The sequence below is a fragment of the Dendrobates tinctorius genome, unplaced genomic scaffold, assembly GCF_039654945.1.
Source record: "Dendrobates tinctorius isolate UK_male_01 unplaced genomic scaffold, ASM3965494v1 ptg000120l, whole genome shotgun sequence".
NCBI classification, from domain to species: Eukaryota; Metazoa; Chordata; class Amphibia; order Anura; family Dendrobatidae; genus Dendrobates; species Dendrobates tinctorius.
This window is the reverse complement of record NW_027361788.1, coordinates 34,799,317-34,814,602: the sequence shown is the minus strand read 5'-3', so window position 1 is coordinate 34,814,602 and position 15,286 is coordinate 34,799,317. Positions and strand designations below refer to the sequence as shown.

Sequence of the window (15,286 nt, the reverse complement as noted above, 5' to 3'; positions counted from 1 at the left end):
GTCCACCTTTTGGGACCATTTTTAATTACCTAAATGCATTCATTTGTAGGTAAAAAACTGGTTGCAGAATGAGTTAACTGAAAATCTATCAGTAAGCTCCTTCTAACAATCCAGTGGAAGAGTTTTCTTATGCCTTTTTTTAGCTCCTTTCAGCTGATTTATGACCACAGCACATCTGAGTTGAATGTGCAGCAAAACAACGTGTAAAAGACAAACCGTGCAATATTTGTTATGAAATCAAGTTGCACAAATTATTTTTGCCCAAAATACCTTCATTTCATTTAGAAAAAAATGTCCCCTGAAGTGGACAACCCCTTTAAGTGCTCCACACTCCTGCACGTGGTGGTGTCTGGTACTGCATCTCTTCTCAGCCCCATTCACTTGAAATGCAGTACCAGATGCAGCCACACGGAGGTGGATGGCACTGTGTTGGGAAATGCAGTGAATGATTCCTGTTGTTTTGCATGACCACAGAAATTGGCCCATCTTAGCATCCTGGAATGGACATTGTTGAAGGCATATTCTAAATTAAATATGGCTGATGGTGGTCATCAGGTTTGCATATCTACAAGATCAGGGTGTCGGTTCAAACAAGGCTGAATTGGTGGTCAATAATGGAGAGGGCATGAAAATCAATTTTCTGCTTTGTGGTTTTTGCACAAGCAAACTCATCTATGTTATCGGTTAGCTATCACAGTACTGCTACAACTGTACATGTTTTTCACTAGCTTGTGAAATTTTCTCAAGTACAATGTATTATCTGCCCATCCTGAAATAACTGATAACAGGGAGTAATAGAACGTATTTTAAATCTATGGTAAATGCAGCCAAAATAAGATTACCGTCCCTTTAAAGAAGACCTGTGTGTTAGGTCAAAAGTGTCCTATTTCTGCTCTTATTTTATTCTCGCTGTTCCCTTAATTATTCCTTATGGTTCCAGAGATATGAGCTCTTTTATTTAGTGATAATTTTTTGGTCTTTACATGGCTCACAGGATCCTCAGGGGCGTGTCTTTAGGCTGTTCTGCATAATTAGCATGTAAGCCACGCCTCCTTAGTCAATATGCTAAAAATTAGCACTAAATAAAATGGTCTGTATCTATGGAACTGTATGTCGGATTTAAAAAAAAACACAAACTGGAATACTCAGGGGTCAGCGGGAATAAAATAAGTTTAAAAACTGGCTACTTTTGACTTGGTGATAGGTCCCCTTTAAGTGATGGACATTACACCGCTATCATCATGCCATGTTATACGTTATCATGCTATTTTAATGTAATTTACCAGCGAATGTGTTGAATCCATAGGGGAACATCTGGGAACAAATAATCAGGATTTCGTTCATTCTGGAGATGATAAACACAGTACCTTTCATCATCACAGTAAGTTTCTGAATGCTATCCATACGGTGCTAAGTGGATGTTTTAGTGGCTTTATTTAATCACATTTTTGGGGGGGATCGGGGATAGTGGATGGTGGCATTCCACTATCACCTCTGATAATAAGAAATTAAAAGTAAGAATAATGATCAGCTGATCGACGCCGATCAGCCGTTATCACCGGGGGAATGTTTCGCTGCAGCGGCCACTACAGGAGAAATGTAGTATTACACTTAATGAATGGACGACAGACTGGGAGAAACAGCATCTGTTTGTAGGGTCGTCCCCTTTTGCTTCTGGTGATGGACCGGGTGTTGGTGTATTATATAGCTGCATGTTCGATTTGCAGGTTCTTTATACCAAGTACAGGGACGACTGTAGTAATGATAGGGGCTGCAATCCTGTAATGAGTACCCCGGCCCCCCACCTCCTAAAGGAGGAAACGTTCCTTTCCCGGAGCCGGGGTGCTTCGGAATAGTCACTTAGTGAATGCGGAGAGCCACGGGCGCCACATTACAGGTAACAGAAGAGAATTGGGCCCGCCGTGCCGGTGCTAAGACTTCCATTGCCTTTGTCAGCGGAGTTTTCCCACGCAGTCTTTTTGTTCTGGAACCTTGAAAATCCTGTCGACTGAGAAAGTCACGAAGTGAAGAATATAAAGCCGTCAGTCGGCGGATTTTCTTAACTAATTGACTGAGCCGGCAGATCAGAAAGGAATAATTATGATGAAGGTGGAAGGTTGAGCGGAGCCACAGTTGCCGCTTTTCTTTCTCTCTCTTTTTTTTTTTTAAATTTTCCTGATGTTTTACAGAAAACCGATTGTCTGCGATCCGCCCCCTCCGGATATCAGATAGTGCAGCATCGCCATAAAGGCGAGAATCACTGAGGGTAATCAATTAACCTGACGTCTGAGTTATTAAATACTTATATTCCCCATAATATACCGATCCTGCTGCTCCGTTTCTAAATTCTCTAGGTCATTCCTCTGTCATTCTAAAATTTGCCGCTACGTGCGCCACATGATGTGTCCCTCTCTCTGTTCCACAAAAGTTGGAAGGTATGAAATTGGGTTTTATTGATGGCAATATACATAAAGTCATCAGTATCAGACCATTGGGGTCTTATTCCGTGCACTTCATCTGATTAACTGATTAATGAGCGCCTCCGTACAGCACCGTCCATGTGTTAGGAAATGAGACTGAGCTGTAATACCAGAAATAGCCACTATAAAATGTACGGCGCTGTGCCTGGTAAACAAGGAAGATCCTGGAGGCGTTAACCACTTCCTGCTACAGCCAAAAAATAAAAAATTAGTTTTCTGTCATTTTCTTAGATCCATAACTACCATTTTTCCATCGATGCAGCTGTGTCGGAGCTTGTACTTTTGCGCGGCGATCTGATGTTTTTATTGCTATCGTTGTGAGGTGCAGACGATGATGTAATTTATTTTTAGGGGGAGAATTATTAAACAACAGCAATTCTGGCATTTTGATTTATTCTTTTTCTTTGTGGCACTTAACATTTTCAAAAAACATTTTGTTCACTCGTTATCACTTGCTCTATATCATATATATACAACAGATCCCCAGGAGTAAAAAGATGGCAGCCATGGGGGGATTTTAGTAGGAGGATCGGGGAGGGCACCTAAAACAGCATGCCAAGATCCGACTACTTAGATACCCCACGTAAATGGGAAAAGTTCACATTTTCACCACAAGGAGGAGTTCTCACATTCAGATTCTACTATCACCATAATGGTGAGAGATCATTTTTTACCTTTATAATGGGGCCCCCAATTGTATGTATCCACTGGTTTTCAGGTAGCGGGTTGCCCTAAAAATTGGGCAACATTGGTCACCGATATGGACAACTTGATCCTAAAGTGTCCAGTGCATAGGACTAATGACACAGACTTGCTAATACCTGCTGTTCTCGCTCTTACTCCTTTCCAGATATTTTGGCCGCCTCTAAGAAATATGTTTATCCCGGTTTTCCTGAACTGCTGGCTGGCAAAATGCGTTCTGGAAAATATGATAGTAAGTACCTGTCGGCAGTAATGATGTAATAAGCATGTAGGCAAAGTAGGCAGTGACATAACTGCAGGGGAGTGAACAACCACAGCTCCGCCCCTGAAGAACCACTGGATACCTAAGCAAACAACACTTTAAGCAGCCAGTAACCATAATATCCGATAGGAGGAATAATAACATGCCCATTTTCAGAGGGCGATTCCTACATGGTTTGGGAAATCCTCTCTAAAATATTTAACTGTTTAGGGTGCTGAATAAAAACTCAGGCAGGGGCAGTGCCAAGACATAGGAATAAGGAATGCAGAGGTTGCAGTCACACCTTCACACCTGGGATCTGAGGGTGTTCAAAGGCTATTTGCCACATAAGACAATGCTAGTTTTATAAATGGCACATAATACATGGGGCGTCTGAGCCCTCGTATCATGTTCCGCCCCCTCGGAGCCTGCACTAGCCATAATGATGTATATTTTTAGGCTTTACAGTGTTATTGTACAATATATAATGTGCTGTCGTGGTGTCCTCTGCCTGACATAAGCTGAATCACATCCTTCTTATGTTTCAGAATGATCTCCATCGTGCCATCCAGAGGACGCAGTCAGCCATGTTTAATCAGGTGATCATTCTGATTTGCACTCTGCTATGCCTGGTGTTCACAGGGTAAGTTATTTCTCCATTTACTGCACCTATATTAACAGCATTGCTATAGTGATGGAGGAGACTGCATCCAGCATTTTACATTAGGACTGATTTCATGTCTATCTACATATCCATTCCATATCTAGAGTGGGCAAAATAAGGATTTGATTCACTGCTAATTTTGCAAGTGTTCCAACTACAAAGAATGGAGAGGTCAGTAATTTTTATCGTAGGTACATGGGTCGCCCTCCCAGGGCTGTGGGGTACTCGGTACCGGGCCGGTCTCTCAGATGGGAATGTCACAGCAGCGGTGACCCGGTCCATGGCCCTGGGCGCCCAAGTAAAAGGGAGCTTGAATGGTGAAATGTAGTGGAAATGAATAGTTCGTGACGCCACCTGTGGGGTTCGGCAAGGGAGGTGTTAAGCCGACGCTGCATGTAGATCCTCTGGGACTGATGGTATGGCGCAGCAAAGATGTTATAGCTCCCCACAGGTAGAGCTGTAGTCCCAGGGCAGTGTAGATGTAGAGGCCAAGGGGAGGCGTAGGTGAGGCAATGCCGAGCACCAAGATGTAGCAGTGCCGGGTGTGTTGGCGCAGGAATAAGTGGAGGACACCAGAGCATGCAGTTCCAAAGCTTTACTCACAGTCTGTTGTGCAAACAGGTGCCTGCCTCCGTGCCGTGTCCTCCAGGTCAGGGACTCAGTCAACCTCCAGGCCAGATGGAATACTCCTTTCCAACACCCCGCCAACATGTGCCTTTCTGAACGTCTCCTCTTATAGCGCCTTTAAATGAAGTACTCCCAGTACTGAGTTCCACTGGAGTTCCTCCTGTCCGATGTTCTTATGAACTCTACTTGTATGGCAGACAGCTGTAGCCAGCTTCGGGGACTCCTTACTACCTAGTCCCGACTCACTATCCAGTTGCTGTTGTGCCCCCAAGTCTTGTGTGGGAATAAAATGGTCACTACTTCTATTCCTCCGGTGTCTGCTGCAGGACCATTAGTATCCATACAACCTCGGGGACCGGACCCCGGCCTTGCGCTTAGAACTTCTAGGAAGGGTTCTCTTCTCACCCACGTCCTCTGTTCTCTTTTACTCCTCACGTTCCGTACTAATCCTTTCTTTCTATGGAGAATCAGGCTTTCAGTCTACAATATGTTGCTCTCTCTCTCTTCCTTTCCCGTGCCAGCAGACGCAGGTCACTGGGATCTGCTGCAGCACTTCCATCCATCTATCCCTCTCTCCGGGGATCTTCTTCTCTCTAGCTCTCTAGTTAACTGACTTCTAATCCTAAACTCTTCCCGCTCCTTGTAATGTAAACTAACTCCACCCACCTCCCAGCACGTTTCGTGTTCCAAGCAGGGAGCCACCAATGGGTGCTTTGCTACACTCCAAGCAGGGAGCCACCGAAGGTGCTTTGCTACACTACTTTGTGGTGTGGGGTGCGGGTGTTGGAGCGTGGTTGGGAGTTTCCACCTTACCTGGATGGTGGGGCACTACACCTCAGGGGGAGGTGCAGTACCTCTGTGGTGACTGAGCCTCAGGGGCGCCACATACACTTCACCTGTGAGAGACAGAATCTAAAAATAAAACCCAGAATATTTCATCGTATGATTTTCACATAATTGATTTGCATTTTATTGCATGAAATAAGAATTTGATACAATAGAAAAACGGAATTTAATATTTGGTCCAGAAACTTTTGTTTGCAATTACAGAGGTCAGACGTTTCCTGTAGTTCTTGACCAAATCTGCACACACTGCATCAGGGATTTTGGCCCCCTCCTCCATACAGATCTTCTCTAGATTTTTCAGGTTTCTGGGCTATCGCTGGGCAACATTGAGTTTCAGCTCCCTCCAAAGATTTTCTATAGGGTTCAGGTCTGCAGACTGGCTAGGCCACGCAAGGACCTTGAAATCCTTAGTTGCCCTGGCTGTGTGTCTCGGGTCATTGTTATGCTGGAAGACCCAGCCACGACCCATCTTCAATGCAGGTGCAGTCGTCCTTTTTCTCTTTGCAGAAAAGCTCCCACAAAGTATGAGGTTTCCCACACCATGCTTCATGGTTGGGATGGTGTTCTTGGGGTTATACTCATCATCCTTCTTCTTCCTCCAAAGACGTTGAGTGGAGTTGATAACAAAATGTTCTATTTTGGTCTCATTTGTTCACATGACCTTCTCCCATGCCTCCTCTGGATCATCCAGATGGTCATTGGCGAACTTCAAATGTGCCTGGACATGTACTGGCGTGCAGAATTTTAATCCATGACGGTGTAGTGTGTTACTAACGGTAATGTTTGAGACTGTGGTCCCAGCTCTCTTCAGGTCATTGACCAGGTCCACCCTTGTAGCCATGGGTTGATTCCTGACCTTTCTCAGAATTATCCTTACCCCACAAGGCGAGATCCTGCATGGAGCCCCAGACCGAGGAAGACTGACCGTCATCTTGTGTTTCTTCCATTTTATAATAATTGTGCCAACAATTGTTGCCTTCTCACCAAGCTGCTTGACTATTTTACTGGAGCCCATTCCAGCATTGTGCAGGTCTACAATTTTGTCCCTGGTGTCCTTAGGCAGCTCTTTGGTCTTGGCCATGGTGGAGAGGTTGGAGTGTGATTTAATGTGTGTGTGGACAGGTGTCTTTAATACAGATTACGAGTTCAAACAGGTTCAAACTTGCAAAATTGGCAGTGTATCAAATACTTAATTTCCCCACTGTATGTATGTATCTATCTATCTCATATGTATCTAGGTATATTTTCATTGTGTAGAACTCACTTTGCAATTTTGAAGATCTCTGTCGGGTGTCATTGAATGAAGTTTATTCCAGAGGCTGACAATCCTGTGCAGACCTGGTATTGGCTGAGGGTTTGTTACAATGTATGCATTCTGGAAATCTAGGATTATCTAGACTGGATACAATTGTAGTAAACCCTCAGCTTTGAGAAGTAATTATAACCTCTCCATTTATGAAATACTGTTTGTTTTCACCAAAACCCCAATCTTAGCTAAGGTCATTCATTAGGTCACGTGTGATACCATTTCTCATGGCTGCGTAGGTTCTCCCCATACTCTGTGAACTCCTTCCTATCAGGGTCCTGTAATACTGTTCGTCCTGAGCCTCCTGATTCATGTATATACAGTATATGCAGGAAAAACTGCACTGGGAGAACCTTAAACTATAGGTTTCTACATCATTCTGGTGGTAGGAGAGTTCGTCTTAGAGTAAACCACGTACAACTAACCAAATCCTGCACGACCTGAATGGAAAACTCTCTTCTATGTGCTGTATAAGCGCTGCCTGATCTTAATATGCTGGAAAAAGCTGAGGGAGGCGAGTGCTGGTGCATTAAATGGTCACGCTGTGATGGTCTTATGTAACTGCTGGCGCTACAAGGTGCCCACTGTATGCCACTCTCCCGATTCCCCTCCTGTCATTAGTTCAGTGATAATGAGGAGAAGTGCTTTTTTTGTGTGCACTCATCAAGATTTCCAGCAAGACATGAATGGTCAGGTATGCTCTCTAACCATTGTGCTACTGGAAGTGAATAACATCCAGCAGATAAAGGCGCCGCAGCTTTATTAAAAGGGTTTGGTTACAAAGCAATAAGAACATTAATCCTAAGTAACCTAAGTGCTCTGGACTGAAGGTGATGTAGCTGCTGTGCTACTGGAAGTGTGTAATGTCCCGCCGTTACATATCCATAGCATATTTATTATAAGGGCAAATTACATATCAAGAATAAAATACTGTTGGAGAGAAATAGTGCAATAGGATTTTATCCGAGTTAAAATAGTCAAACGCAAGTAATTGCACTCACCAGATGGAGCTTAGGACAAGCATTGGAGAGATTCGCTGCCACAGATCCACGGATCCACGAGGGACTGGCCGTTGAGAATACAAAATAGGAGAACGTGGTCAAATTCTGGTCAAATTCTGCGCTGCCGAATCACTGTAGTATTAGAGTATTATTAAAAGTGGTCTTTATTCAACGTGTTTCAGAGTTTTAAAGAACTCTTTCCTCAGGAAATACCACATACATATGTCATAATAGGTAAAAAGGGTCTTTAAATAGACAAACAGTTCAGGTACAATTCAAGGACTCGGCGCCAAACAGGTCACCTGATCAGAGATGTCAAAGTCCATTGACTGAATACATTTACCTATTTATGACATATGTATGTGGTATTTCCTGAGGAAGGAGTTCTTTGAAACTCTGAAACGCGTTGAATAAAGACCACTTTTAGTAATACTCTTGGACTACAGTGATTCAGCAGTGCAGAATTTGACCACATTCTCCTATTTTGTAATATCAAGAATAAAAGCATTCCTAAGTAACCTAAGTGCTCTCGACTGAAGTTAAATGGAATCTGTCAGCAGGATTTCACCTCCCAAAGTATTTGTATGTGCATATAACTCTTTCAAAGCCGTCTTTTACAGGCCCAGTCTGCTCCTCCATTACTGAGAAATCAGCATTTGAATTGATATGCAAATGAGGCTTAAATTTCTATGGTAGATCTGAAGCCTCTGTCACTCCAGCTCTGTTTCCCCGCTCAGTGCCGCTGCCTCCTGTTTGTTGCTCTTTAGCCTGAAGTCATACAGCAAAGAGGCTGTCAGTAAAGCTTGAGTAAGCGGCAATGGGCTTGGAATAGAGCTGGAGTGACAGAGGCTTCAAATCTACCATAGCATTTCAGCCTCATTTATATATAATTCAAATTATGATTTCTCAGTAACTGGAATGTAAAGGACTTGTCTTTGAGAGAGCTACATGCACTTCTAAAAAGTTTGGTGGTTGAAATCCTGCTGACAGATTCCCTTTCATGTGGGTTCCATGCTACTGGAAATGTATTACACCCGACAGTTAAAAACTCTGCAGCTTTATTAGAAGGGCCGGTTACAATGCAAAGAAAAAATCATTCCCCAGTAACCTGAGTGCTCTGGGATGTAGCTAGTGTGGGTGCTGTGGTGGATGCAGCGCAGTGGTGTAGTTATAGGGGCTGCAGAATTGGTATTTGTAGCCATGTGCTACCACTTTTTCCAGGACCGGAGTTCAGCACACCACACAAATGTATGATCGGTGTAAAAGTGGCATCCCGCGGTCAGAGGGCGCTTTATACTCTACTGCATTCATCAGTCAGCAAAATGCTAAAATTCTGCTTCCCAATAGCTGCCACTAGGAGGCGCTGCCTGCATATAGTCCCTAATGAGTGAAGTGCAGATGGTGCCCCTTAGTGGCTGCTGTCGGCAGTCAAATTCTCTTACTGTTAGCATTACTATGGGCTGTTAAAGCCAAGGCGGTGGCACCACTATGTGGGTACTCTGTGCCCTCATGTGATGGGCAGCAATAGTTCTGGGGGTACTTATAGAGATGTGCATTGACCTTGCGGGGGTGGGTACTATTTTGGTACGAGTGTATGATGTGGAGGTTGTTTCCTTTTGACGCAGGTTGATCTGAATATTCCGTCTTCGCCCACCTCCAATTAATACCGAGAGCGTCAGGTAATATCGCCCATTGTGTGTGATAATACCGCACTATGGCTGCGCTATATATAGAGCAGATATATCATTTTTTTGCCGCCTTCTACGTCAGCAGTCATTCACCTTCTGCAACAATAGATTATAATATGAGCGGTGGGCAATCACTGCCAAGCGGCACCGAAAAGATGGGCGCCCCGGGTCCACAGCTCAGTACAATCACCGGACAATGGCTTGTGACTCATTACAGGGTCTGGTTTCCGGTTGTCATCCGTCGCATTATTCAGCAAAGTCTGATTAATATTCATTATAGGAACGTGTCATGCACAAAGCCGCCATGTGGTGGCGCTATTGACATATACCGAATGGTAAGCACCGCAGCTTCCAGCCCTGATTAAAAGGGCGTTGTGAAAAAATCCTTCTCGTGGTTTAACAATTTCTCACCATTGTCAAGATCTCAACTTGCTGTCAATGAGTGGAGCCATTCATATACATTACTTGCACTGATACATTGTAACAATCTCCTTCAGGCAAGCAGAGATGGCGGAGGAACTGTAAAACGCACAGATCAATAGGGAGTAACCACACAATGTTTAAAGGTTTATTATGAAAGTTTCCCAACTGGTCGGTTTCCAAGAATCTCTGCTAGCAGTCATTGAATAGTAACCAGATTCCATCCGTCCTGATCATGTGTTGGGTAGCTGGCTGCAGTACAGTTATCAGAGTCGCAAACTGGAACACTGAAGGTTTCCATTCACTTACTAGAAGCAGAGATCTTGAAAAACTCGTATTTTAGAACTGTTCTGTATTCAAAGACGTTTGCATTTTGGAGTAACCGCAACCCCCCCACTATATGGGGATGCTACCCGCTAATGGCCGCCCGCTGCTCTCTTCCAGGATGTGCGGCATTCAGCATTTGGAAAGGGCCGGGGAAAACCTTTCACTCTTCAAATCGTTTTATTTCTGCATCGTCACCTTCTCCACGGTGGGATACGGAGATGTGACCCCCAAAATCTGGCCCTCGCAGCTCCTGGTTGTGATTATGATCTGCGTGGCTCTGGTGGTGTTACCCCTCCAGGTAAGCGGCGAGCGGGGTCTATGGCAAAGAGACCGCAACACGAGAGGGGAATCTCAGCAATGCTTAAATAGCAATTACCCAATGTTAGATTGTAAAGGATTCCATTTATAAGAGCGGAGGTTGCTTTAAAAAAAATCTTTAAAAAAAATACATGCAGGGCCTTGGAGAGTTAATGTTCCCGATTCTTAGGTAGTACTAGTAGGGAAATATTATGGAAATGCTACTTATGCAATTCTCTAAGGTTCTCTACTGGTTGTCTCATTTAGAGACCATTATTTATTAAAGTGATAAGCGAGAAAGAGCTTCTTCTACTCTGGAGGACCCAACCATTGTAATACTTAATTTGATCTGTGGTGGCACTGCAGGAAGATTACACACTTGCTGCCCTTTTCTTCAGCGATCACAGCTGATCACTGATTCAGGATAACGCAGAAAGTTGAAATTACCAGCTAGCACAGTTCTATAATATCGTCCATAGGGGGCAGTATTACAGTACAATTGTTAATGAGATGCATCCGCCCTGAGCAGCAGGTGATATTGGTTTAGGATTCTGAGCGGCTCCTCAGGCGGCTTTGCTTCATTTCTACTAGAATGGTTCTGTGACAGTCTCCAAATCCCCAGCAGTTGGCACTTGTAGGACCTGTCACCTCCGCAGTGACTGGATGTCATGTGGCGGGGATATGGCAGCAGAACTAAACGCTTCCTGAGGAGCTGGAAGCTGTCACTTTGTATCATTGATGCCTCCTCTGGCCACACTTTAGTAATTGGGCCCTCGAATATGGAAGGTCAGGGGTCCCCATTACTCTAATACTTTGGGAGCACTCTAATGGATCATGGCCGGATTGGCTGGCATGGCACCTAGTGATGCCAGGTGAACGGTTACTAAACAGATGGGAATCGTGTATAGCGCCCCCTGTACCTTACAGTGAGCTATAGAAACAATTCACTGGTCTCCGTACGTGGCGATAAGGTGACAAGTGGGTATTAGGGGTGGCACTTGTAGAAGTGAATGGAGGTCACACACGCTCACTACAGCTCCCATAGAAATTAACAGAGGTCATATATGCTCACTACAGCTCTCATAGAAGTGAATGGAGGTCACACATGCTCACTACAGCTCTCATAGAAGTGAACAGAGGTCACACATGCTCATTACAGCTCCTATATAAGTGAACGGAGGTCACACATGCTCATAGAAGTGAACGGAGGTCACAAATGCTCACTACAGCTCTCATAGAAGTGAACGGAGGTCACAAATGCTCACTACAGCTCTCATAGAAGTGAACAGTGGTCACACATGCTCATTACAGCACATAGAAGTGAATGGAGGTCACACATGCTCATGACAGCTCGTATAGAAGTGAACGAAGGTCACACATGCTCATTACAGCTCTTATAAAAATGAACGAGATCACACATGCTCGCTACAGCTCTCATAGAAGTGAACGGAGGTCAGACATGCTCACTGCAGCTCTCATAGAAGTGAACGGAGGTCACACATGCTCACTACAGCTCTCATAGAAGTGGATGGAGGTCACACATGCTCATGACAGCTCTTATAAAAATGAATGAGATCACACATGCTCACTACAGCTCTCATAGAAGTGAACGGAGGTCACACATGCTCACTACAGCTCTCATAGGATTGAACGGAGGCCACACATTATCATTACAGCTTCCATAGAAGTGAAAGGAGGTCACAAATGCTCAGTATGGCTCCCATAGGTCACACATGTTCATTACAGCTCTCATAGAAGTGAAAAGAGGTCACACATTCTCACTACAGCTCCCATAGAAGTGAATGGATGTAACATTTGCTCAGTGCAGCTCTTACAGAAGTCAACAGTTGTCACACATGCTCAATACAGCTCCCATAGAAGTGAACAGTTGTCACACATGCTCAGTACAAATCCCATAGAAGTGAACAGTTGTCACACATGCTCAGTACAGCTCCATGGAAGTGAACAGTTGTCACACATGCTCAGTACAGCTCCATAGAAGTGAACAGTTGTCACACATGCTCAGTATAGCTCCTATAGAAGTGAACAGTTGTCACACATGCTCAATACATCTCCCATAGAAGTGAACAGTTGTCACACATGCTCAGCACAGCTCCCATAGAAGTGAACAGTTGTCACACATGCTCAATACAGCTCCCATAGAAGTGAACAGTTGTCACACATGCTCAGCACAGCTCCTATAGAAGTGAACAGTTGTCACACATGCTCAGTACAGCTCCATAGAAGTGAACTGTTGTCACCCATGCTCAGTACAGCTCCCATAGAAGTGAACGGATGTCACACATGCTACCCAGAGTAGTTTTACGGGTCATTGACTCCGCTCGGTCTGCTTCACCTTCAGCCTGTAACCATAGAAACCCACTGATTTGCATGAGAACTGATGCCGTATAACGAGTGAAGCTATGTTTGTATCTGATTAGAAAAATGTGACTTTTTTTCAGAAATAGCACCACTTTTGCTTTTAGGCTGTTGGTGGTACTGTAGCTCAGCAATGATTAGTGAGGAGCTGCAGTACCACATAAAACCTACAGATGTCTGTGTCGCTGTTTCTGGCAGAAAGCGGCCATGTTTGTCTAATCTTATATAACTCCTTAACTCTGTAGGGAGTTTTCAGGGTCAGAAATTATCATCTTCTTGATAGGAGAGGCCACTGGGGAGAAGATGCTTGAGAAGATAATTAGATAACAAGTAAAAGAGGCCGAGACATAATGTAAGAATAAGAGGTCAGAACGTTTCACTGCTCATCTGTCCTAAGAAAGGAAAAGGGACTTGGAAATTAGTGAGAGTAATCTGAAGATCTAGAGCAGGACGAGCGATGGAGAAGGGAGAAGCCGTGCCGCTGCTCACAATGTACGGCCAAGGATGGCGCTCCTAGTCTAATGTCCGCTCACCACACTGGGGCCATTACCCTGAGAGGAGCCAGACCCGACCCTGGTGCCCGACGGGACCCAATGGCCTCTCTGCCTCATAGGAAAACTCTAGACCATTGTGTTTGGAGGGACCCAGGTTTAGGTTTTGCATCAGGTCTTCTGTCCAAGATTTGCTTTTGGAGTGCAGGGTTCTCTGTGCTCATCAATGGGGCCACTATGCATGAGAGGGAATGTGTTATCAGATAATGACCTATCATTAAAATCAAGTGTTTATGTTTGTAACTCTTCTCCTATACAATGGCTGATATCACCTCTATATAGAGTAGATAACACAGGATCCACTATCCACAATAGGTGTCACAGCTCACCTCCTCCTCCTGTACAATGACTGATAACACCTCTATATACTGTATATATAGTAGATTACACAAGATCCACCATTCAAATTAGCTAATGTCACAGCTCATCTCCTCCTCCTGTACAATGACTGATAACACCTCTATATATAGTAGATAACACAGGATCCACCATTCACAATAGGGGATTTCACAGCTCACCTTCTCCTGTACAATGACTGATAACACCTCTATATACAGTAGATAACATAGGATCCATCATTCACAATAGATGTCACAGCTCACCTTCTCCTGTAGAGTGGCTGATATCACCTCTGTATAGAGTAGATAACACAGGATCCACCTTCACAATAGATGTCACAGCTCACCTCCTGTAAAATGGCTGATATCACCTCTGTATAGAGTAGATAACACAGGATCCACCATTCACAATAGGTGATGTCACAGCTAACCTCCTCCTCCACTTACAATGACTGATAACACCACTATATAGAGTAGATAACACAGGATCCACCATTTACTATAGGTGATGTCACAGCTCACCTTCTCCTGTAGAATGACTGATATCACCTCTATATACAGTAGATAACACAGGATCCACCATTCCCAATAGGTGATGCCACAGCTCACCTCCTCCTCCTGTACAATGACAGATAACTCTAAATGCAGTAGATAACACAGGATTCACCATACACAATAGGTGATGTCACAGCTCACCTCTTCCTCCTGTACAATGACTGATAACATTTCTAAATGCAGTAGATAACACAGGGTCCACTATTCACAATAGGTGATGTCACAGCTCGCCTCTTCCTCCTCCTGCACAATGAATGATAACACTTCTATATACATCAGATAACAGAAGATCCACATTCACAATAGATGATATCACAGGTCACCTCCTCCTCCTCATATCACAATTATGTTTGCCCAGATTAGAGCATGCACAGTTTTTACTTCTGTTGCGGGTAATGCGAGGAACAAAAGGTAGGAGTCTTGTGTGAGTCCTAGTGAGTAGTTTGCATGCATTATATATTGTTTGTTTTTGGCAGTTTGAGGAGCTGGTGTACTTGTGGATGGAGCGTCAGAAATCTGGAGGAAACTACAGCCGGCACCGAGCCCAGACGGAGAAGCACGTGGTCTTATGTGTCAGCTCCCTCAAGATCGACCTCCTCATGGACTTCCTCAATGAGTTCTATGCACATCCGCGGCTCCAGGTACTGACTCCTCCTGCTGAAGTCTATCAGCTGTGGGCTTCCTCCTATTGTTTTTGTAGAGGTTGTGCTCACTAACGGCTTCTCCAGGGGTGGCCACAATTCAATTTTTCTAGAATCACACTTTTTTTTTTTTTTTTTTTTTTTTATTTTCTAGATCAACTTCCAAGAATTTTACAAATGAACAATTTTCCAGATTCTTTGTGCTTGGAACCTAATCGCTCTT

At 44.1% G+C, this 15,286-nt stretch overlaps 1 protein-coding gene across 9 annotated transcripts in view; it reads left to right on the top strand.

Annotated features, from left to right (window-relative positions):
• KCNT1 (potassium sodium-activated channel subfamily T member 1) overlaps positions 1–15,286 on the top strand; it is a 275,208-nt gene that overhangs the window by 205,819 nt on the left and 54,103 nt on the right. For 8 of the 9 annotated variants that reach the window (XM_073541139.1, XM_073541140.1, XM_073541142.1 and 5 more), the window contains 5 exons: positions 1,307–1,381; positions 3,331–3,414; positions 3,972–4,066; positions 10,420–10,600; positions 14,899–15,063. In XM_073541139.1, coding sequence (XP_073397240.1) covers positions 1,307–1,381; positions 3,331–3,414; positions 3,972–4,066; positions 10,420–10,600; positions 14,899–15,063 — 600 coding nt within the window. The remainder of the gene's footprint in view (positions 1–1,306; positions 1,382–3,330; positions 3,415–3,971; positions 4,067–10,419; positions 10,601–14,898; positions 15,064–15,286) is intronic. The other variant, XM_073541141.1, reaches the window with a different exon arrangement.